General features: G+C 43.6%; 1 protein-coding gene across 5 annotated transcripts in view; it reads right to left on the bottom strand.

Moving 5' to 3' along the window:
* The window catches only part of diaph2 (diaphanous-related formin 2), a 621,385-nt gene that overhangs the window by 51,500 nt on the left and 544,752 nt on the right, over window positions 1-25,133 (bottom strand). For 4 of the 5 annotated variants that reach the window (XM_056275983.1, XM_056276006.1, XM_056275999.1 and 1 more), the window contains one exon: window positions 15,653-15,902. In XM_056275983.1, the coding sequence (XP_056131958.1) occupies window positions 15,739-15,902 (164 nt within the window). In that variant the 3' untranslated portion in view covers window positions 15,653-15,738. Of the gene's footprint in view, window positions 1-15,652; window positions 15,903-25,133 lie in introns of those variants that run through there. The other variant, XM_056275993.1, reaches the window with a different exon arrangement.

Genomic DNA, 25,133 nt, shown 5'->3' on the forward strand with positions numbered 1-25,133 from the left:
CTTTTGGTCCTAGGAAATCTTTGGGAACATCAACAACCTGCCCCAGGGCTACAGTGACCCACACACAGGAAAGTGCTCATCTTGAGTGATAAGGAAAAAAAAATAGTTGAGGTAATGCAGTATGCAGCCTCATCCTGTACTTAGCTGGTAATGCCCTTGGGGTGGAGAGGTTACTCAGCAAACTCTACTGGCTTCCCATTAATGTATGAATGCCCACGTACTCTTGGCCAGCTCAATAGTCAGTCTACAGACTTTCATTGGGCTCCATCCATCCATTATCCAAGCCACTTATTCTGCTCTCCGGGTCACGGGGATGCGGGACACCCTGGACAGGCCGCCAGGCCATCACAAGGCCAACACACACACACACACACACACACACACACACACACACACACACACACACACACACACACACACACACACACACACACACACACACACACACACACACACACACCAACCCTAGGGACAATTTAGTAAGTCTGATTCACCTGACCTGCATGTCTTTGGACTGTGGGAGGAAACCGAAGCACTCACAGGAAACCCACGCAGATACTGGGAGAACATGCAAACTCCACACAGAGGATGACTCGGGATGAACCCCAAGGTTAGACTACCCTGGGACTTGAACCCAGGACTTGCTGCGAGGCGACCGTGCTAACCACTGCGCCACCGTGCCGCCCTGGATTGGGCTCCTGGTCTGTTTAAAGACAAATGCACCCACACTTTCCCATTGGGTTTATGTAGGCGGTAAATAGGAGCATGCCAGCATACATATACATGCATGCATACATGCATACATGTAGTATACAACCTGACAGACGATTTGCAACCAAGTACAAGGAAACATATGCATGCACACACTCACTGCAATAACACCCTCCTCCTTCACACAAACACATACGCAAGCATGTGCACAACCACACACACAGACACACACACACACAGACACACACACACACAACTTGCAAAGTAAATCCCTACCCCTTAACTTCCATCTGTTAGATCCTTATCCACCGGAGGTAGAGGGCCTGTGCCGTGGCAAAATGTCTATTTTTAAACCTGACATATTAGTCATCTCTTAAGGGAGCAACATTGTAATTTATGGAATTCATGAATACCAAGTTGTTCTGTTTTCTACTTGTTTATTTTTCCCTCTCTAAGTCAGTGCAGTGAAACTGTTTCGGGTGAATTCAAATAAACTACGGCACTCAGTCGGGGGAGGATCCTTATCTTGATGAGAGCCCAGATGCCAATCAGATCCCGGTGTGAAGGGAGATGAGTCGCCCCTCTCAGTGGAATCTGTGCAGTCGCAACTCTACTTTCCTCTTCAACCCCCAACAGCAGCCCATAATTGCTCTAAGTTGCTCAAGTACACAGGTAATAACACTCGGTGCATCTGTTTTTCTTCCTCTCTTTCTACCATCTATCTCGTTTTGTTCTCTGTCTTACAATTCACCCAACACTCTTGAGCCAGTGGAGTATTCCTTCATGTAATTGATGTTCTCTTGATGGACTCAAATCAGGTGATTGGTCACCTACCAAAACTCGCTTTTAAAGGGCCAATGAAACTCCATTTACAGAAATGCAACATTACACTATTGGATGTATATCCATATCAAACGGAAACGGTGGGCCAGTTTTTGCAAGCAGTAAGCTTGATTTGACGAGCAGCCAATAATGATCAGGGATTTTTAGAAGGATGTTGTAGTTTCAGCTTGGAGGTAGAAGATCACTCGTCTTCTTGCAATCTCACTCCCATTCACTGGGCATTTTTTTGTTGTTTTTTTAAAAAAAAAAATGTTTACCCCTTTTTCTCCCCAATTGCACTTGGCCAAATACCCCACTCTTCCGAGCCATCCCAGTCACTGCTCCACCTCCTCTGCCGATCTGGGGAGGGCTGCAGACTACCACATGCCTCCTCCGATACATGTGGAGTCACCAGCCGCTTCTTTTCACCTGACAGTGAGGAGTTTTGCCAGCGGGACATAGCGCGTGGGAGGATCACGCTATTCCCCCCAGCCCCCCCCCCTCCCCGAACAGATGCCCTGACTGACCAGAGGAGGCGCTAGTGCAGCAACCAGGACACATGCTCACATCCTGCTTCCCACACGCAGACACGTCCAGTTGTGTCTGTAGGGACACCTGACGAAGCCAGGGGTAACACGGGCATTCAAACCAGCGATCCCCATATTGGTAGGCAACAGAATAGACCGCTATGCTACACGGATGCCCCATTTCAAGGGATCTTTAAAAGATGCATTTGGTCCTCACCTGCATGTTGGTCTTCCTCATTTGCTTGATATCAGCCTCAGAACAGCTGATGACATTAAACTGAATTTACGTGTTGGTCCTCCTCAGATTAAGACAAAATACAGTTTACCAAATTAGGGGAGGAGAGACAACAAAAATAGTGTAATTGCACTTGTATAACTACCAGAATAGGATTGAGTATTTGCCATAAGTCTTGTTAAAGTTGGTCATATAGTAATCCATCAACACTTTTCTGCTTTGCCATTCGGTGTAATATTATCAAAGCAGATCAGGGGTCCTTTGGCAGACCTCGGTCCATGGATATATGCTTTGAAGGCTAATGACCTCAAATTGTACACTCATGGGTAATTATCCCCTAGTAGCTTACAACAGCAAATATGTCATTGTGAGAATAAACAACAATTAGAATTACACTCATTACCCACTAATTGCATCATCCTATGGAGCAATCACAGGCAAGAGGACATCTTAGTTAAGGCTTCATGCAGAATGTCTCTACAGCGTAAGACACAGAAGACAGAATTCGTATATTTACGGGGTATTTAAACACCAGGCCTCAAAAACATGCATTTCAAATCCTTGTGGGTATTTTGTGGTTGGCTACAACAGATATGGTACGTGCCGCGAGAGGATAATGTGGTCATGTGTGGCAGAGGAGTGCTGTAAAAATTGCATGGGCAAAGGGGGGAAATTTAACCCTGCTCAAATCCTCCCGTCAGACACCAACCAAACACGAATCAAAAGAACAGGACAAATGAGAGGAAAAAGAGAGAGATTGAAGAGGAAAAAAAAAACAGTGGAGCAGCTAAACCAGTGGGATTAGTGCTAAGTAGCTAAATGGGCCATATCACTTTTCTATTACCTGAGAGGAATAGCTTTCTCTACTGTTGGAATCTAAATTAAAAAAGAAAAAAGAAAAAAGATGGACTCCCTCCTCTCGCCATCCCTTACTTATTCACGTGTAAACCTCGCATACTCTCATAACTGAACCTTTTTCTTTTCCCTATTCTATTCCCTACATGACCAAATGGGAATTTGCCATCACCTCCTCGAAGGCCCATCAGTAAATAAATCTAATGCTAATAAATAAATGAATGAATGAATGAATGAATGAATAAATGAGATCTCAGTAAATGGGCATCAGTCAGCATTAGTGGTTGGTGGAGCCATGTCAATCATGGCTGACAGAAGGGGGGGGCTTGCTGATGGCACTGCTAATTCCCCGATGCTTGAGAGGAACATTGTCACTGTGGCTCCATCTCCTGCTTATTTCACCCTCATTTAACCCTTCCTGTCACTCTGCTGAACTCGTTTTTTTTTTTAATTTTTTTTTTTTACTTTTCTCTGCATCTTGGTCTGTCTAAACCTCTCTTTCTCATTCTCCCTCTCATTTACTTAACTCTCTTTGGACCACATAGAACTGAAAAAAGTAGAGCAACACCCTTTTTATGTGTACCTGATGTAACAGAGAACGCATGCAGTGTATTTACATTTTATTTCTCTCTCTACTCCCTCACTCCATCTTTCCTACACGTATGACTTGACAGGCCTTCAGAGGCCCTCAACATGAGAGGATTCTGCCTCGTCAACAAACATACCCCCAACATGCACACACACACACACACACACACACACACATACATTCACGCTCTTTCTCACTCTTCCATAGTGACCTTGGCTAAGCTCTTATATTATCAATAAAGTTATATCGTAAAAAAACAACAACAAATGGACCAAGCTGACATATGCATCTATATGAAGGAAGACATGATGAAAACACTGATCTCATAGATCTCCACGCTGGACATGCCTTACATTCTCATAAAGACAACAACGGCCATCACTCACATGGGCAGGCATGGACAAGGCATGCTGTCAGAACAACTCCAGCAGCATAATAAATCGACTGGCAGTCCATGTCTGATGCAGCCAGAGCCAATTAAACAATATTGTTTAACGCTCGTAGGTCATTTGAAAATTCACACACTGAAATTATAATGCTACCTCAAAAATGTTGCCAGCTCACACGTTTGGGATTGCTGCAAACCAATGCTCAGCGAAAAACACATCAAATAATTTGGTCCAAGTAGCAGAAAATTGGAAAAGCAATAATGTAACATCTCCCTTTTCTAGGCTGCAGATTTATTGCATTTTCTGGAGTGTAATATCTTTGTTCTGAACTATTACATTCATCAAAGATTCCTTAAATATTGAACTGAACTTTTAGCACGTGCTGAATACAGGATTGAGCTCTCAACTTAAATGTCATCATTTAAGACACACAGACACACACACACACATACGCTATCTCTCCAGGAATTAGCCTTATCCCTCATTTCCTGGCCTGCCTTTCCTTGCTCACACCTCCATATTACACATATCAAGCCTGCCAAATGAGAAACTAAAATATTAATTTCTCATTGTGCTGGCTGATATATTGTAGGTACTGGATGACACTCCAAATGCAAACTATTGCCTGGACAGCACTTCTTTAAAGTGACAGCCACCTATTCTTTTAAACGGAGACAATAACAAAAGAAAAAATATGACAAAGGGGACTAGCAGAAGACGCTGGCATTGCCTCTCATCGTCAGAGGGACACATAATGGCATCCTATTTCCTCGGGGTTTATTTATTCCGCTGATGATCATCACTGGGTTCCTCTGTGTGCTTAATAAGCAATAAATAAGGTTTAATTCAACCAGTCTAAGTTACCCATCCTTCAGAGCTAAGCATGGTAGCTGGGGTGGGATTCCATTGGAATAATATGAGGGCCATTTTTCAGCCCGGGGGATGGTTGTTCAACTGCCTCCCCCGTATTTGGTTTTCAAAGGCATTTCTTGGGGTTTAGGCTCTGAGAGTTATAGGTCTATTAGGAATTCATCAAACAATGAATGCTATCAATTCCATTGTGTGAATGTGCCCTGGGTAAAAATAAGATAAAATTGTCCATTATGGGGCCCCCGAAGAATATTTGCCCTCCCAAAATTGATCCAGTATTGACAATTTACACTTTGGATGACCTTTCATAACTGCCCACATACTTGAAAGCCAATAGTGTTTGGAAAGTGGGTAAGAAAAAAAAAAGCTGCGAGATAATATTGAAGAAGTGAAGTTATAGAGATTTTTTTTTTTTTTTTGCTTTTCAGTTGTTCGTTGATGGTCCACTGAGCGGGAGGGCTGAATAAATCTCACATCAGCGGAACCCTGTACCTGCAGAGAGAGGACGATACTGTACATAGATGTTGAGAGCGGAGTGAATTTCAGAACTAGGGCAGTGAATTATTCTCCCAAAAAAAAAAAAAAGTCGGTGGCACTGTAGGCAGGAGGGGCTCAGCATGATAGATGTACTTGAAGCATAAAAGAAAGGTGGTGGCACTAGGAGGGGATCCAGCAGGGGCCCTTTTTGATGCCACGTACACAGAGAAGACAGCTTCTTTTGAAATTAAACAGCAAGGGGGTTACAAGACACTCAATAGCTGGGGCAAGGGGGAGAGACCGCCGGTGTCTACAAGACATCTGCCCATAGTGAGGTTTGATTTATCCTCTAAAAATGGATCCGTGTCACAGGCGGCTTACTTTACTGTGTTCTGTTCAGGTCTAACAACAGATCAATTATGCAACAAGGGTGCTCAAACCCTCCATAAAATCTTCCTGTGTTTCTGCAATGCTTTTTTCTGTCTAAGGTGAATAATGACCAGGTCCAGAGAGAACTGCTGAGGGGTCAATGGGAGCGTGAATGGCTTTGACTATGCCCTTGGACATCAAATTGGAAATGGAGTGGCTGTCCATGCTTCAGTCCCTTCCCATCAGCCTTTCCCTTTTGGCTGCTGATAAATATCCTTATCTATGTGGCGCAGGTGATAGGTTTCAAGCAGCACATCTTTACAGAGCCCTGCTCCCTTCCACTCTATTGATATCTCACATCTACCAAGCCATGGCTTGAAGCACTGACACCCTCTGGGTCTCCTCACCCCAAATCACGTTAGCGCTGTTTCCTTTAGGAGTGCCCTGGGGCCACCCCGATGAATAACATCTATCAACACCCAGAAGTGGGAGCTCGAAGCCACTGGCAACCAAGAGCTTAAGGAACCCTACACTGAAAAACCATGCTGCAGTAACACACATCTACCACATGAGTGACACATTCCCGATTCCTGTGTGCGTGTGTGTGTGTGTTATATTTGTATTTGTACAGATGTGCATGCATGTGCAAGAGGGAAATTAAATGTGTGTGTATGTGTGTGTGCATCCGTGTGTGCATGTGTGCATATGTGTGTGTGTCTGTCCATGTGTGCATGTGTGCATGTGTGCATATGTGTTTGTCCATCTGTGCGTGCATGTGTGTGTGTGTGTGTGTGTGTCCCCGTCTGTGTGTGCATGTGTGCGTACGTGTGTGTTTCCATCCATGTGTGCATGTGTGTGTGTGTGTGTGTGTGCATGTGTGTGTGTGTGTGTAATTAAGCATGTGTGATTGTGTGCTAGGAGAACAAAAGCCAGGCAGACAAAGACAAAGACAGGTAGACAAACAAGAAGAGAGAAACAAAGTGATGGGTACAGCGCACAACACACTATGTGTGAGCAAATTAATTGCTTTGGGAATTAACGATTGTTATCGATTCCCACATTATAGCTTAAGAAACAAATGTACGATTTTCGCCCCCATCAGAGGCGAGGTAAAGGTAACAGCTCCTAGGCTGAACATAACGTGGCCGTCTTCTTCGGGGGTCACATGGATAACAAACAGAGGGTAATAAGTAAAGGTATTAAAAGATCTTTTATGACATGATTGGGGCTGGGATGGATAATAAAGGAACAGGGAGAAAACCCTTTATCTTTGTCTGCCTCGCCTCCTTATGCCACTTCACTCTGGCCCTTTCATTTGCCTCTTAGCAGATTCATCCCCTTTCTGCCTTTAAAATTTTATGAGAGAAAATAGGTAATTTAATCTTCATTAAACATACAGGGGGACCACTCTCTGGCCTGACCAGCCAAATTAACTGTGAGGCTTGCAGGGAGCGAGGTGGTAGGATGGAAATCTTGTAGCTCGGACAAGCATTATATCACCGCATCCTTTTTTTTTCTTTTTTTTTTTTTAATGGGGGCGAGGATGAGATGATCCTTCTCTGGTCAATGTCAAAGAGGTGCTTATTGGGCTCGGAGTCTTGAACGGAGCGGGGAACTTTTGATGGACTGGTCTGTGAAGGTGAAGCAGGAGAGTGGAGCAGAGGGAGGAAAGGAGAGCGAGACCTCCGCGTGGGATCTTAATGACTTTGGAAAGGCAGTAAATAAATGAGATTGGCATGGATCCCTTTGATAACTGATTGATGTGTCTTTGGGGATGCCCCCCCTGTAGGAGAGACATACCGAGTCTGCGGCTTTCATCACAGGAAGAAAAAAAAATCAATGAGTCAGAATGTACAAGGGGCTTGTGCTCTCTACTCACCAATCTCCTTCCAGATACCCAGGGCTCACCAGAAAGGGAAAAGGGTATGGAGGAAAAGTAACTTGTTTTTTTTTTTTGTTGCTGCTTTTATTCAACTGAGCTCAATTTTGATGCACAAACTGCCTCAGGAAAAAACAGTCTGCAATGTACACCATCCAGCCAATTTGATTCAAATGGACAAAATACATTGTCTGCCTGCAATGAGAGTGAGCCCATAACAGAAGCCTGGCTCCAGTGGCTCTTATCAATCCATCCAGTTTCTGTCTGCAGAATTAGGACTGTCTGGTGTAATTGCATAACACACGACTATGGCCTCTTGTGTTGGGTTTCAATCTTATACAAAATGGAGACAAGAAAATAGGAAATGCTTCTGGAATTGGGTGTAATTGTGATTGACGGCAGCTGGAATTGTGCTCGGCTCCGACTCTTGAGGAAGTGCGCTGGAGCACAGTTTAACCTAAAGGGCGGCGAATAATGCCGTGCTGAGTTTAAATGAACTCCTCCGACGTAAGGAGGCGATTGTGCGGCTCAGACTCCCTCTCTGGTGTGGAGCGCAGTGCTCATTTGAGGATGACAGGAGGCTAATCAAGCTTTAAAGCGTGAGATTACAACAGACATGACAAGCAGGCGCAAACAGATTCTGCACAGTGTGATATTACTGCTAAGAGAACCTTCTCTTGTGGAAAATCAGGGGCTGAAATACCATCAGTGCCTGAATCACAACGTGATCAGCTGCAAACTATGTAGCGCATTAGAGCACGGCAAAGAAATGCTAATTAAAACTTAGTAGTATTGGGCCGATTTGGAAATTACATCACTTTTTTTTTTGAGGGGGGGGTTCCTCTCTTTTTTCTCCCCAGTTGTACTTGGCCAATTACCCCACTCTTCCAAGCCATCACTGATCGTTGCTCCACCCCGATCCAGGGAGGGCTACAGACTACCACATGCCTCCTCTGATACTTGCTGAGTCGCCAGCTGCTTCTTTTCACCTGACAGTGAGGAGTTTCGCCAGAGGGACGTAGCATGTGGGAGGATCGTGCTATTCCCCCCAGTTCCCCCTCCCCCCCGAACAGGCGCCCCGGCCGACCAGAGGAGGCGCTAGTGCAGCAACCAGGACACATACCCACATCCAGCCTCCCACTCGCAGACACGGACAATTGTGTCTGTAGGGACACCCGACCAAGCCTGCGGTATCACGGGGATTCAATCCGGTGATCCCCGTGTTGGTAGGCAACAGAATAAACCACTACGCTACGCAGATGCCCCCGAAATTACATCACTTTTGTCAAAACACTGAATCTCAAAAGTTGGTATTTTTCTGCAATGCACTCACAACAGAAACGCCCCTTGTGACTGCTTTCAGCAGTTTTGACATGCCTTGTTTTTCTGAGTCTTACATCGCTGGTAAACTTAAATGCTTCTTTTCATAGGCAGCGTCCTTTCTGATTTTACTCCCGAAAAGATACAAGTTTCCCTAAATGTATTACGCTGCTACATTCTTTTCTAGAACTTATTCACAACGTAACTTCTCGTCAACTCAGACCAGGGAATCCATGCAACTGTTTATCAAACTACAGTGCAGGCTCCGTGAAAAAAAGAAAGAAAGAAAAGAAATACAGAGAACATTCAGAACATAATGCATTCTGGTAGCACAAGAATTTCTTATTGTTGCAGGGTGCAGACGTGTTTTGGAAAAACACTTTGTGCATTGGGAGGACTCTGTTGAACAATGCCATGCAAAGAGAAGTGACGGGTGCGAAGGATTCTTGCACGTCCAAAAATCACACAAGCAGCGGGTAAGTCAAATACATACAATATATTCAGCACAATGCACAACACGTAAACCCAAGCAAAATACCAATGGGAGCTTATAATGCGCAGTCCCACATTTGCAGATAGATTGACTTATATAGCTATAGGGAAGCTGGGCAAATAAGAGTTCAACAGCTAAACTGATGTTGAGATTATAATCTCCTTCCTGATAATGCTGCACAAACTTTTGTTCATTTGTTTGAATAATGATACATTTTGCAGATTGGAAAATTAAGCTGTGCCAATGTCAATCCCCAGTGTTGTTTTGCATTATCGCAGACATTATACATTGCCCACACACATTCCAGCAATCTAAACTCCTCTAAACACACAATCTTAAACACAGTCCACAGTAAAACACGCATAAATACTGAGAATGAAAAAAAAATGAAATGCATAAAATGCCGCATCAGTTGCAGCACACACAGACGCAACTTGCTAAGGTGGTCACGTGAGCCACTTTAAACTGAGGTTGCTTCAAAGCAGGCCAGAGCATAACAAGGCAAGGATCCATTAGAAGGAAGTATTTCTGGGGTACTGTTGCACATCGGTTTGACATTTATAAGACAAATACCAGGGCTGGAAAATAAAAGAGTGAGAAAAGAAGACACATAAAGGAAGGGGTGGAGCTGCACAAACCTCTCTAGCAGAACACTTCCTACACATGGCCACAGGGCAGGAGGTGATATCATGCTCTATTGGCATAAGCCTAGAGGAGGGTGAAGCCAGTAAGTTGAGCACAGCAGCTGCTCCACACCACAGAGACAATGCTGAGTGAGCTGAAAGCTGTTACATCAGAGTGCTAACACTACTATTAGAGCGGGTGCTACCAGATTAAACATTTAAGATCAAAGGGCCAGCAGAAGGCCAGCTTCAACAGTGGTACACCTGTAGCCTTTTGAAGCTTAAGCATCCCTATCCCTGTGCAAACGCTGAATGCAGCCATTCAGCACGGGTTAGACCAGCTCAGCTCAACTGCTCCAAGTGGAGGGACGTGTGGGTTATTCAGCCAGGAAAGGTGCTGGAGGAGACAGGGTGGTGCATGGGGGATCTGGGGCTACGAGCGGGTGGGGAGTTAAATGCACAGACCTAGGGTTCTGTTACCATGGTTAACACCCGGCCACCGAGAGCCTGGACTGGAGGGACTTTGATCACCTGCAACAATGATGGAGTGGAGGAAAAAAAAATCAAAACAAAAACAAACAAGAGAAAGGGAAGGATGAAAAGGAAAAGGAAAAAGAGAGAGAGAGAGAGAGAGGGCCATCAGTAATGAGTCATTTCAGTTGTTTGGCACCATTTAACCACTCTGAAAGTGTTGGCACAATACAGGGTGTCTGCACCCTCGGGTGCACTGGGCACTGACTCTCTCACACACACACACACACACACACACACACACACACACACACACACACACACACACACACAAACGTGTTTATCTGCATAACTCGCTGATGCTTCTATGATGAGCCCTGCTGACATGAAGAGAAATTTTAGGAAAACATGCAAGTACAAACAGAAGTCTGTGTGTAAGTGTGCACAGATGGGTGTGTGTGTGTGTGTGTGTGTGTGTGTGTGTGTGTGTGTGTGTGTGTGTGTGTGTGTGTGTGTGTGTGAGCTGTACATAAAGGGAGCCAGGGGCTGTTGGCAAATATTCTCTTGGGGGAACATTTTTTATAGCTATACTAAAGTCTAAATGATTTTCTGAAGTCTAAATAAACTATGTTTACAATGCATGTTTAAGTGTTTTTATCCGGGTTTTGTTTACTTAGGTATACCAAGCTCATCAGCAGTGACATGTTTGATTTCAGGGTGCCGAGTGTTTTCTTTACTTTTGCAATTCATTTTCAGGTTATAGTGTGCAGAAGACACTGGATAGAATCAATATTAATCCATCCCTAAGTAGAAGACAAATAATAGCTTTGATCACATTAAAGTCGAAGTTGCCAAAATTGTGTGCTGATCATCTCCATGACACAATCTCTTTGAGGGACTGAGACCTGCAGAGCAGTTGAGCAGTTTAAATGTTGATAATCCCTGAAACTTAATGTTGTGTGCAGCCAACTGCAATATTTGTCAAGGTTATGTTGCTATCAACATAATCTATCAGACTTTCGTATATATAACTTATTTTCAGTCACCAAATAACATTTGGAACTGCAAATATGCTACAGGATAATGCAACTCTCATTCAGCTGAATGGCCAAAGACCAGCTGAATTATCTGTTAAGGTTGCAGGTAAGAACTTTTTTAGTCCACCATCCCAGCGAGGGGGCGAGTCCATCCATCCATCCATTATCCAAGCCGCTTATCCCAGTTGGGGTCACAGGATGCTGGAGCCTAACCCAGCAGTCATTGGGCAGCAGGTGGGGAGACACCCTGGACAGGCCACCAGATCATCACACAGGGCCAACACACACACACGTGTGTGTGTCTGCATGTGTATCAGATTCTATCTGGTAGTTCTGGTGTGTGTGTGTCCATTGCCTACACACTGTGACATAAAAGATGACTGGTTGAGGACCCAGATGAGAGATTGGTAAGACATAATGCCACACATATTACGTCCCAGTGCATACTAACAAAGGTAATTAGCGACACTGCGGCAGCTGGCTTGCTGCTTAGTACTCCTTGGTCTGTCAGAGTGTGATTAAAAAACAATGTTGCTATGTGAGTGGTTACAGTGTAAAACACTGAATGAATTTTATGTGTATTAAATCTGTATGTTGGAACTATCCCATATGAGACTGCATGATCAATTACATTAGAGATGTAAAAATCAGCATTAAGTAAGGCTTGGCAGGGAGAAGGAACCCTCAACGACCCAGGCAGCAGGGAAAGGGTCTAACCGATTTGTCCTGGCCATGTGCCCCCACCTGGCCAACTAGGTACCCTTGCATTGCCAAACATAAATCAAACAATCATGCAGGGTAGGACTTCCCATGCTAATCTCTGTATTGATCCAATTTTACCATATGAGCTGCCAGGGTGGGCAGTGACTGTCTACACCAAGGGTCTGCACTTGCCATTTCAACATTCGGCCGCTCCTGGATTCCTGCCATATGTGTCCTTTATAAACAGAGTGAATCAAACCAAAACACATGAACTAGGCAAAGACTGAACAGCCTCTCTTTGCATATTATAACTTTTAAGTCTATAGATACAAAAGAGTAAAAATGTAAGTTGATAATGCTAACATTTTATGATATGAAATAATTCATTAATTTTCTTCCTTATTCATTAAATTCATTATTTTTCAGTAAATCATTAGTTATATTATATTTATTTATATTTATTATTATTGTTATTATTTATATTATTTTTTCATTTATTATATGTTATTCAGTAAAGTATTCAATTTAATTAATACATTTAATTCCCACAGTCCAAAGACATGTAGGTTAGATGAATCGGACGTACTAAATTGTCCCTGAGTGAATGTGTGTGTGTGTGTGTGTGTGTGTGTGTGTGTGTGTGTGTGTGTGTGTGTCGGCCCTGTGATGGCCTGGTGGCCTGTCCAGGGTGTCTCCCTGTCTGCCGCCCAATGACTGCTGGGATAGGCTCCAGCATCCCTGTGACCCTGAGAGCAGGATAAGCAGTTTGGATAATGGATGGATGGAACTAATTCATTATTTACTTTACATTACTTTAGTGCATAAAAGTAATGTAGATCTGGTTCACTAGAAATCTGAAATGATCTTGTTTGGTGGAGAATATATGCGACGTTACTAGAATAAAAAAATAAATAAAATAAAAAATGCATTCCCTTGTGTATCTCAAGCAGAATCATGGATTGCATCCTTTAACCTGAGCACCGTCATATCATAGATTTGTAAGAGACTTCTTTCCTGTTTACTTTCAGTTTTCATCATTGTGTGTAGCACTTGAAAATAGTAGTCAAGAATGAGTCTACTTTTGCTGTATTATATCTAATAAATAAAATAAATCCTATGATTGATTAAAAAAAGTTTTCACCTTTACCTTTGCTGTGAGTTTGCACAACTCCCACAACAATGATATTTTATATCGATGGAATGCATCCATCCATTAGCTGAACCGCTTAGCCTGCTCTCAGGGTCGAGGGGATTGTGGAGCCTATTCTCATAACAGTACAAAACAAAATAACCTCTGGATTCTTTGACATTATGTTGTTGTTTTTTGAATGGGCTGCAGTGAAACAGTCATATAATGTAATATCTAAAATATTACAAGTTGAATCTATATTTGATTCAAGCAATATCTGCTAAAAACCTGCAGTTCACTAGCAAGTCACACAGCATTGCTAACTGGTGAGCCAAAAAGCTGCGATCCTATTCAGACAAAGTGGCATTTAACTAAGCTTACATGTCATCTCACAAATGTGTTGTGGGAGCATACCAAATCTGTACTTGTTTCACACCATGTGGTCCACCATAAGTGCCAATCTGGAGATGGCAGCACCTGTTGCTCTCCAGCCCAACTCCAACTTGCATTTCAATTGACCCAGGCACCCCGACCAGGTGGTACTCCCCTGAGCATTGGGCATTCATCGTGGCAAAATGGAATGTGTTAATACTCAGACGAGTCTGAATCAGTCTTGATCAAGCCACAGCCAGCATGGCCATATTGTGTTCGGTGCCTTATGAATGACAAAGGAACAATAATTCTCAGATGAACTTCAATTTGTGTACTTGTTGTATTGACTGTATTTGCATTAGTGTTGATACACTGATAAGCCAAACCATTATGACCACTCACAGGTGAACAGAATAAGGTTGATCATCTCCAAACAAGGGCACATGTCAAGGTCCGGGTAGATTAGATGGTAAGCGAATAATCAGTTCTTGTGGTCGACGTGTTGGATGGAGGAGAAAGGGGCAGGAGTAAAGACCTGAACGACTTTGACAAGGGTCAAATTGTTATGGCCAGACGACTGCGTCAGAGCATCTCTGAAATGGCAAGGCTTGTGGGGTGCTCCCGGTCAGCAGTGGTGAGTACCTACCGACAGTGGTCCGAGGAGGTTGGGTGCCCAAGGGTCATCGATGCACAAGGGCAATGAGGGCAATCCTGTCTGGTCTGAACGAAGGTTTACTGTGCCACAAGTCAAAGAACATTTTAATGATAGTTATGGGAGGAATGTGTCACAATACACTGTGCATCACCCTGTTGCGTATAAGGCTGCATAGCCACAGACTGGTCAGAGTGCCCATGATAACCCCTATCCACCATCGAAAGTGCCTACAATAGGCACGTGAGCGTTGGACCTGGACCTTGGAGCAGTAAAATAAGGTCGCCATGTCCAGTGAGTCCCATTTTCTTTTAGATCACGTGGATAGCCGTGTATGTGTGCGCAGTTTACCTGGGGAAGTGATGGCACCAGAATGCACTATGGGAAGATGACAAGCAGGTGGAGGGAGTGATGCTCTGGGTAATGTTCTGCTGGGATACTCTGGGTCCTGGCATTCATGTGAATGTTACTTTGGCATGTGCCACCTACCTAAACATCGTTGCAGACCAGATACACCCCTTCATGGCAATGGTGATGGCAGTGGCCTCTTTCAGCAGGATAATGCGTCCTACCATATTGCACACATTGTTCGGGAATGGCTTGGGGAACATGATGAAGTGTTCAAGGTGTTGCCCTGATCTCCAAACTCTCAAGATCTCAATCCAGTTGAGCATCTGTGGGATGTGCTGGACCGACAATTCCAATCCATGGCGGCTTCACCTAGCAACGTACAGGACTTGAAGGATTTGATACGAATGATTTGGTGCCAGATACCACAGGACACCTTCAGGGTTCTTGTAGAGTCCATGCTGCTGGGAGTCAGCACTGTTTTGGCGGCACACAGAGAACCAACAGCATATTGGGCAGGTGGTCATAATGTTTTGGGTCATCAGTGTATATATGTGCATGTGTATGAGTGCACAAGTGTAAGTTTGGACACTTATATCAGTCAATGTTTTGGTTTATGATTCTCACAGCAAGCTATAGAATAACAGATGACATCACAAATGCACATACAGAGGAACAGACACACACACACACACACACACACAAGACATACACAAACAAGACATACACACACTGAGGCCTATGCCACAGGAAATTATTCACATTGATATTATGTATAGTCTTGGGAGCAACATTCCTTTAACACTGAAGTTGACTGAGGATAGCCATGATTATATCAGGTTCAATGTAAATGTAGTGCGACAGCTCTTCAGCAGCCAGATGGGAGTGAGGGAAGAAGGAAATGACGCTTCAGGGCAGCATGGGTTTCTACTGTCTTACCATTGCGTGGGGTCCGTTTTCGTCGATCACGGAAGGCTGCTCCAGACTGCAGAGCCTCCATCAAGCTGTCCATCACACCAGTTTCATCACCCTCTGTAGGAGAAAAAACAAATCAGGAAACAAGGGAATGTTACAAATCACTGTTGCCATTAATATGACATGTCCATATAAAGGCTGAACAGCATATTACCACAGATATAAATACAGTACATTAACTGTCTGATATTAAAATGATAAAGAGCCACAAATGCAGATAGACGAACGTGCACAAGGACTTGGCTGCCTCAGGATTAAACTTTAGCCTCCTGTCTACTGTGGATGGGACAGAATGCCTTTATCTGCACAAGCACTCTAACAACACCGTACAGGACAGCAGAGAGATAGATAGATAGAGAGAGAGAGAGAGAGAGAGAGAGAGAGAGAGAGAGAGAGAGAGAGAGAGAGAGAGAGAGAGAGAGAGAGAGAGAGAGAGAGAGAGAGAGAGAGAGAGAGAGAGAGAGAGAGAGAGAGAGAGAGAGAGAGAGAGAGAGAGAGAGAGAGAGAGAGAGAGAGAGAGAGAGAGAGAGAGAGAGAGAGAGAGAGAGAGAGAGAGAGAGAGAGAGAGAGAGAGAGAGAGAGAACTGAACGAATCTCACAATATAGACAAGCCTATTAAAGGGTGCATCAGCTTTAAGGCAGAGGCCTGTCACTCAGGCACTCCTCCTCTCTCCAGTGAACGGTTGGGGAGGAGGAAAAATATACTGAGAGCTTAGTGGCTAATACAGGCAGAGGAGCCCCAGGATGAAAGCATTCACTGATGGCCATTGACAGATATTCTTTCTGTGGCTAACGCATGGGAGCTAAGTGCTCTTTACCAAGATTTAGTGTGGAGCCGCTCAATACCCGGGCTCTCTATCATTGTTCCGTCAATGACACTGCGACTGGCTTTCAAAAAACCTTCGCCTGGCCCACCACTGCAGCTACGGAATGGAGCCATGAAACCAAAGACCTGGGGGCAGTGGGGAACAAGGAACGGAAAGGAAGGAGGCAGTGGCAATGCAGCGAGGTCAGCGGTACTGCAACTTGGGCCCTTAGTGCGTATCCGGTATATGGCAGAGGGGTTCAAAAATAAGCTTAGATCCTATATCTGGGTCATCTATCTTTACTCCCCAATACTAATGAGTCAGTGGGGCACACTCTTTATCATTCAGGCAGTATTTTAAACTTGGATCATTAGGGTGACTTATTGAGGAGCCAACGACTTGGGCATCAATCTTTTTACATACATGAGTGAATTAGCGCTCCCCCTGTATTTACCATCAAGGCCTGGGTATCTTTTTTTCACCATTGCTAAGGCTGAGGTGAAATGTTTGGAAATAACTAGAGATGACTGCTGCTTTCACTACCGAGTACTTTCTCAGAAAGTGGGGTGATCAATCTTTTGTTTCCCGCATATGTTCAAAGAGACAGTCAGGCAAATTGAATTTATGAGTAGAACATGTTGACACCACTACATAATTAATTTGAGGAAATGCCACATATTTTGCCATTACTGCAGAGAGTCATGGCTGCTTGTATTTTTCCTTTTCTCTTCCAGCTACAAAGCTATCCAACCTGCAAATGTTTACAAAGGGAAACAAAAGACAGGACTTCTAAGAATAGAAATGCATCTTATGCAAATTAAGAAAGAAAGAAAAACTCATCTGTACTCATACTAATTTTTTGCTCTTGAAACTGTATCTTATGCTTTCCCTTTCTTTCTCAAGTCCTTCCCAAGGGCTACTTTGAAATCAAAGTATGTGTTCCCGCTATGTGTTGTGCTTAAAAGCAATCCTGATTAAATCGAGTTTAATTAGACCAGCTTTATCACAACAGAACAAAACCAAAGCTCAGCCAAGCAGTGCTTATCTCAAATTGCAGCACTACACCTCTGATAGCTAACTCATTGGCTTAAAAGGGCAACGTGGGTTTGTCCTGCTCTGGCCTCCAAGAACAAGATGGCAAACCACTAGCAGCCACTATAACAGTATCAGCGACAATGATCATTAGCCACTCCTCCTCCATATGTAGACTAACGAGGACATATTGTGAGCCAGACAGAAGGCAGGAAGTGTTAAGTGGTAGGTAAACATTTATCTACAGCCACCTTGAAAAGCAGAAACTTTTTGACAGCTCCTTCCTCACTACCTTCTTCTTGGAGACCTAGACATCACGGGGGGCACCTGACACTTTGATCAATTTGTCCTACTTTCTAGCTTAACTGTACCACAATTCATCATCTGTAATGACCAGGAGTTGGGAGCCATCCTAGACTGGGGTTCAGGGGGAGGACTGCAGACACAAAGAAGCAAAATGACTAAAATGGGAAACATACTCCCCAGTCACCTGCCAGTGCTCCATTAACTATGTCCTGTTGGGCCCCAGCTTCAACTCAAGCAGGCCAGACCTCTGTTCTCCACATGGCACTCTAAGAGATGAGACTTTAAACTACAGGCCTACAGGACTCTTACAGCTGTGGAAAAATTCTACATGCCTGCACCGAAAAGACTGAATACACATTTAGAGGGGGAAAAAAAACCCTAACCCTAAGTGACATTATTTGAGTATACTTATTTCCTTAATCCTTGCAGCAAACTTTCTTCATTAGCTAACACTGCCCACTTCAAAAAAAGGTTTTCTACCTGGCTTCTGCAGTTCGCACTCGTCGTATTTTGAGCTGTTAAACCCAGGGCAAATATTCATCCGCTTCTCATTAGTAGGAGTGGTAGATTGCATGCCAGGGAATTACAGAAAAGCTAACCTTTTATGCCTGCGAATCTTTCTCGAGAGGCAAGATCCCCCCTGTTCACAGGAAATTGCCTTCTAAATGAGTTAAGATAGGCTAAGACCCGAGACATTGACAAACCCTCCCAGTGATGAAACACCTTGGCGGGCACCTCAACAGACAGCCCTGGGGTCCTCTAATGATCTTATTAAAGCTAGTGTAAGAAGGAAACATGGCTGGGCTTTTGCACTTTTAGGTACTTTTTCTTAAATAGTGAAACCGTTAAGAACAGAAATACCACTCTGTGAAACTATCTCCCGGGGAGAGATGGTGTACTTGTTCCATATGTCTCCTTTGATTACCCCCCCCCCCCACACACACACACACACTCTCCCTTTTCCTGGATATCAGGTGGTACCTGGACCTTGAGGCGGTGCCAAATGTAACAGAAAGCCCTCGGAGTTGACTCAGTCTGTAATATATTTACAATCAGCACGATTTCATTTTCTAATATGGAGGGATAAGAGGGGTGATATGCTCTCAGCAGGTTTGGGAAAAAAATCTTCACACTTCAGATCATAAAAAGAAGGATAGACACAAAGCAAAATAAAACCCCATCACACACCTGATAGTGGAGTGGTGGGGCTGGCAGACCAGAAAGTTAAGAGTCACTAGTGGAGAAGGTAAAGGGGAAAAGGATAATATATAATAATAATAGAAGCTGAAGAAGAAGGAGAGGAGGAGGAGGAAGAGGAATAAGAAGATGAAGAAGAAGATGAGGAGGAGGAGGAGGGGCAGCAAAATGGGCCAAAAGCTAGTGTCAATCTTGGTTAAGGGAGGAACAAATTATGTAGTGAGGGAGGTGAGGCAGGGTGAAAGGAGAGAGAGAATGAATTAGGAAAGAGAGGGGTGGGGGGCAGGAAGGGAGGTGGAGAGTGAAGAAAAGTGAAGAGAGCATCTGAGGGTACAGCAGTGCATATGGAGGCATTGAGAAGGAGTAGTGGAGCGAGGTGAGGCACAGAGTCATAAAGCCTCCTCTCAGATACTTGACGGCCTGAGCCCTGTGACATTTAATTATTCCGACAACATACAGAGCACTATGCAAGCAGGTAAGTGAGTGTTAGCTGGTACTCCCACCAATACTAAAAGTTGCTTATAGTTTTTTTTTTCCATTAAAAATGTGTGTCATAAATTTGAGAGAGCACCATGGAATAATTTTAGCTAACAGGGGAGTAGACTGATATGACTAGTTCAGGGCAAGTTTGTGTGTGTGTGTATGTCAACGCATGTGGATTTGTACGAGCATGCAAGCACATATTTGTGGGCGTTATCATGTTTGGCAGGCATGTGTTTGTGCAAACATGAATGTGTGTGTTTGAATGAGCGAATGTGTATTTCCAATGATGTCAGGGGTGTGATCTATCCACATGGCCGCTCCGAGCAAGAACAGTTAGAGGATACGATGGTTTCTAGCCAAGCTTTTCAGACAGCCGATGCATCAAACAAGATTCTCCATCACTAACTCTAACTTTCCTTCTGGAGTCAAGGACAAATACAGAATCAAAGAACACTTCAGCCATTCAAAATATGAAGTCTTGCTTGTGTATACCTGCAAGTTCAACTCTATGATCGGTAACCTTAAAATCCTGTAAGTCCTTCTAATTTGAAACAACAGCAATGTTGCAGAGCAGCATACTAGCTATTCACTGTTATCGGAGGAGAAAAGTGTCAGATCTATCCTAATGCAAGGCCATTCTTCCCTCTTTAAACACAAAAGGCATGGCATTCTTATAATTATGCAGCAGTGTCAACACAGCCTGTTCATAAATTCAATTTGCTATCTGTCATCTCCTCCATGTTGTGGTCGGAGAAAAAAACACAGTGGATCGATTGAGAACTCCATTTTCTGATGGCTCACATACAGCCCTCATGATTCTTGGGAGAAAAGAGAGGCAAGGAAATCTAAGAATTCTAAAAAAGCTTCTGTTCAATGTACGTGTGTGTGTGTGTGTGTGTGTGTGTGTGTGTGTGTGTGTGTGTGTGTGTGTGTGTGTGTGTGTGTGTGTGTGTGTGTGTGTGTCCGTGTCTAAAACATAATGAAAAAGGCGACTTATGACATGTCATTGCCAGGGGAACCATCGATGGCAGCAGTGGCAAGTTAATCACAAAATTTGAAACAGAATGCATGATAATCGCAGCATAAATAAACACTCAGACATAATGGCATGTATCACAATGATATATTATGGAAGCCCTGAGAGGCAAATGAGAAAAAAAAATCTGGTGATCCATTTTCTAAGTCTGACTTAAATTGCTTTTTTCTCCTGTGTCTATGACTTAAGAAAAAGTGAAAAAAAGAGGTTTCGCTAGAATAATCTTTCTAAGTTCCTTAATTCCTTTTTTTCCCACCTGTTTCACAGGTGGAAAAAAAAGGTTTTGCCGGATTAAAAAAATAAAATTCCAGGATCATTTTTCTAAGTTACTCCCCCCCCCCCCCCGATCAGTAAAAACAGGTGGGAAGAAAAAAAAACCCCACAAAAAACAAAACACGTTTTGGCAGGTGATTTTTTTTTGTTGTTGTCAGGATCGTTTTTTGTGCTTGTTGTGATACTCATTTCAGTCACAGGAGGCTGAAGTGCACCACTACCACCCATCCATCCATTATCCCAACCGCTTATCCGAATTCAGGTCGCAGGATGCTGGAGCCTACCCCAACAGTCATTGGGCGGCAGGCGGGAAGACACCCTGGACAGGCTGCCACTCCATCACAGTGCACCACTGCCCCATGTTCTAAATAGCCGAGTGAGCGCCAACCGAGATTTCGATGTTGATCTCTAGTTGATATTCTAGTATCTAGTTGCGAATCTGCTAGCGAATATCTAGTGATTCGGTCTAAACGTCTAAGACCTCTTTTTCCCCCCTCTTTTCAACCAGCTAAAATGCGGTTACAACATCGACGTGTCACAAAACACAAATTTGTTTAATCATTTGATCATTTGTTGTGTGTTGAAAGAGAGACGATATTGGTTAGTGTGAAGGTAGTTCTCCAGTCATCTTGCACTGGAAGGCGAAATGTGGTCTACACGAAGATGTAATTTCAACACATTTAACGTTTCATATAAAATTATAAAATGTCATAAATATGGAACTATAATCTATGTGCTACCAACAGGAAACTTCCAGGACATTCTTATGGAAGTTGTTATACATTAATATAAAATAACTAATGCAGCTATAAGCGTTTGTTCGGAAGGTGCATTTTCATAGAAAATGCATTAACTAGGCTATAATCTCTATATGGCATATCACTTGCATATTGTAATAGCTCAGTCCACAAGTCCAAGCTTTTTTCCTGCAGGTGACCCAGGTCCGATTCCTGTATGAACACACTGTTTTTACAGCATAATGTAAGACACAAGTATAATTTATTGTACAAAAATAAAAATTTCACTAGGCAAAGTCTTTTCAATGGGAAAATGCTCACTGGGAGGACTCAAAGCATTCAAGTTTTCTTCTAGGTGAGTTTTAATTTCTTAATTTCTTTATTAGTTCTTCTTCATCTTTGGGTTGCTCCTGTTAGGGATCGCCACAGCGGATAATCCGTTTCCATCTCTTCCTGTCCTCTGATTCTTCCTGTCATGCCAGCCACCTGCATGTCCTCTCTCACCACATCCATAAACCTTCTCTTTTCCTCTTCCCTGGTAGCCCCATATTCAGCATCCTTCTCCCAATATACCCAGCATCTCTCCTCCGCACATGTCCAAATCATCTCAATCTTGCCTCTCTTGCTTTGTCTCCAAATCGTCCAACCTCAGCTGTCCCTTTAATGTGCTCATTCCTAATCCTGTCCTTCTTCGTCACTCCCAACGAAAATCTTAGCATCTCTTTATTAATTATTTGGCATTAATGTATAGAACTGCTCCTATTATGATGTCCTGGGAGCTTCTTGTCAGCAGCACACAGCATATAGTTCCATATTTATGACATTTCATATGAAACATTAAATGTGTTGAAATTATGTCTATGTATAGACCACATTTCGCCTACCAGTGCAATATGACTTTGAAGAAAAACCCTCACATTAATCAACATCGTCTCTCTTTCAACCTACAACTGAACAAATGATTGAAAAATGTGTGTTTTGTGACACATTGATCTTATAACCGCATTTTAGGTGGCTGATAAACTGGCAAAAAGAGGTTTTAGACATTCAGACCGAATATCACTCAGTTTTCAACTAGATATCAACATTGAAATCTCGATTGGTGCTCTTTGGGCTATTTAGAACATGGGGTAGTGGTGCGCTTCAGCTCCCTGTGGCTGAAATGAGTATTACTACAACAAACATAAAAAATGATCCTGACCCCCCCCCCCAAAAAAAGAAAAAATCACCTGCTAAATCTTTTTTCCCACCTGTTTTCAGAGGGGGGAAAAAAATCATGTGGCCGAAATAAGTGTTACGACAACAAACACTCAGAAAAATTATAAATGATCCTGACAAAAAAAAAAACACCTGCCAAAACTACCAAACACCTGTTTTCACAGATGAAAAAAAAAGTAACTTAGAAAAATGATCCCGGCAAAACTTTATTTTTCACCTGGCAAAACCTTTTTTTCCCCCCACCTGCTTCACAGATGAAAACAAAAAAGAACACAGAAAGATTATCCCGGCAAAACCTTTATTCGTCCACCTGTTCTTAAGTTATGAACTGAGGACAGAAAATAGCTTAGATCAGACGTAGAAAATGGATCACCAGAATTTTTTTTTTCACTTGCCAGTAAGGGCTTCCATGATATATGAGTCTTGTCCCTCTAAATATTTACAATAGAGATCTCCCCTATTCTAAAATATAGTGGTTGACGTCAGAGAACGAAGCAATTTGAAACATGTCTACGACACAGTTTTCATTTGCTTTCTGTGAGCCTGCCAGTGACCAACCCCTCTTCCAGTCTGCACTGGAATGAGACGCAACGAGAGCTTCCGCGGGCCTCCGCTCGATGAGCTGAAACCACTGTGAGGGAGACGCTCAGCTGGAGATTACCCTCACCCAGGTCAGCCATCACGGCCGTAGCAGAGAAAGAGGGAGGACAGCAGAGTAATGAAAGCAGGAGAAAAAGAAAAAAAGCAACACGAAAAAAACAAAACAAAACAAAACTGCGAAGGTTTTGGTTTGCTGCTGAGGATTGTTTTTTGAACACATTTGAGCCCATCTGTTCCCCCACAGAAAGTCACTTGTGCAATTAACCTGGTGCATTAGCCGTGAAACAAAGGCCTCGTGGGAAGGGGGTGGTGGTGATTGCTGTACGGCCAGGTGGACAGGTAACAACCCCACTCTCTTCTAATCTCATCTCTCGCCCTCATATTCTAATCCTTTCATACGCCTGCTTTTTGTTTGTTTTTTCGGCTCCTTTTGCACCTGAATTCAGGCACAGCCTTAGAGACTTATATGCGAGATGCGAGCACCTGCACTATTCAACCCTCACCCCCCTGCCCCCCCAGCATAAAGACCAGTCCTGGGATGGCTCTCCCTCGCTCCTGTGCACAGCCAGCCCCAGCAGCTCCTGAGGCACCAGTAAGACAGAGAGCGTTACTGCCACAGAGAGTGGAGGGAACACAAGTGCCCGGAGGACAACGGCCGTGCATCTGTTAGATGCACCCCCCCCCACACACACACCCTCTCTCCATTCCTCCTTTCCCTGCAGTCCCGCCAACCAACCCTGACAAAAGCAGTGACACAATGACCTGAGAAACTTTCCAGACAGGTTCCAGCCACTATTCCTGACTGTTTGTGTGCATGTGTGTGTGTGTGTGTGTGTGTGTCTGTGTGTGCGTGCGTGCACGTGTACATTTATGTGCAACTCCGTGTTGGGGGCGAGTAAAAAAAAAAAAAAGACTTTTTTAATAAATACATGAAAATAAATACATTTATTTTTATGTATTTATAAAAAAAAAATAAATACATAAAAATACAAAATAACAAAAGTCAGTGGTTGAGGTCCTATTTAGTGGAACAGAGGAATCAAAAAGGACGATAGATGACAGAGGATGATGCCTGAATAAAAAAAAAAAGAAAAAAAGATGAATATACCTTCTGATTCTTTTGGAACATTTTACTGTAACAACTTGATGTGCAAAGCCACTCATGTCCTCCTTAATTCAATAACCCCTGCTCCCACATCCACCTCATTTCAGGAGAATGGCAGCACAGCGACTCCTCTCCTCTCTTCATGGGCCCCAGCATGGCGCCAGGGGGTCAGCGGAATAATGGAGCGAAATGGCAGAGAGAGAAGGTCGTGATGGAGGAAAAAGGGAAGGGGTGGGTGGTGAGAGTTGTATCGTCTTTGGCCATGCACAAAGTAGCCACAAGAGCTGCAGCTGAGGCCTGCATGGTCACTGCAGACCCGGGCCCGTGTCCTGAAAAACAGGAAGACGAATGGCATAACTGCCTGAGCGCAACAGACCGGGGGGGGGGGGGCTGGTAGTGTTGGTGGGGGTGGGTTGGCGGTAGAGAGAAATCAGACGTTTGCACAAGAGAAATGAAAGTGGATTAGCCTCAGCGGCGATTTGCATTCTGTGGTGG

This window comes from Lampris incognitus, chromosome 1 (assembly GCF_029633865.1).
Source record: "Lampris incognitus isolate fLamInc1 chromosome 1, fLamInc1.hap2, whole genome shotgun sequence".
Classification (NCBI taxonomy): Eukaryota; Metazoa; Chordata; class Actinopteri; order Lampriformes; family Lampridae; genus Lampris; species Lampris incognitus.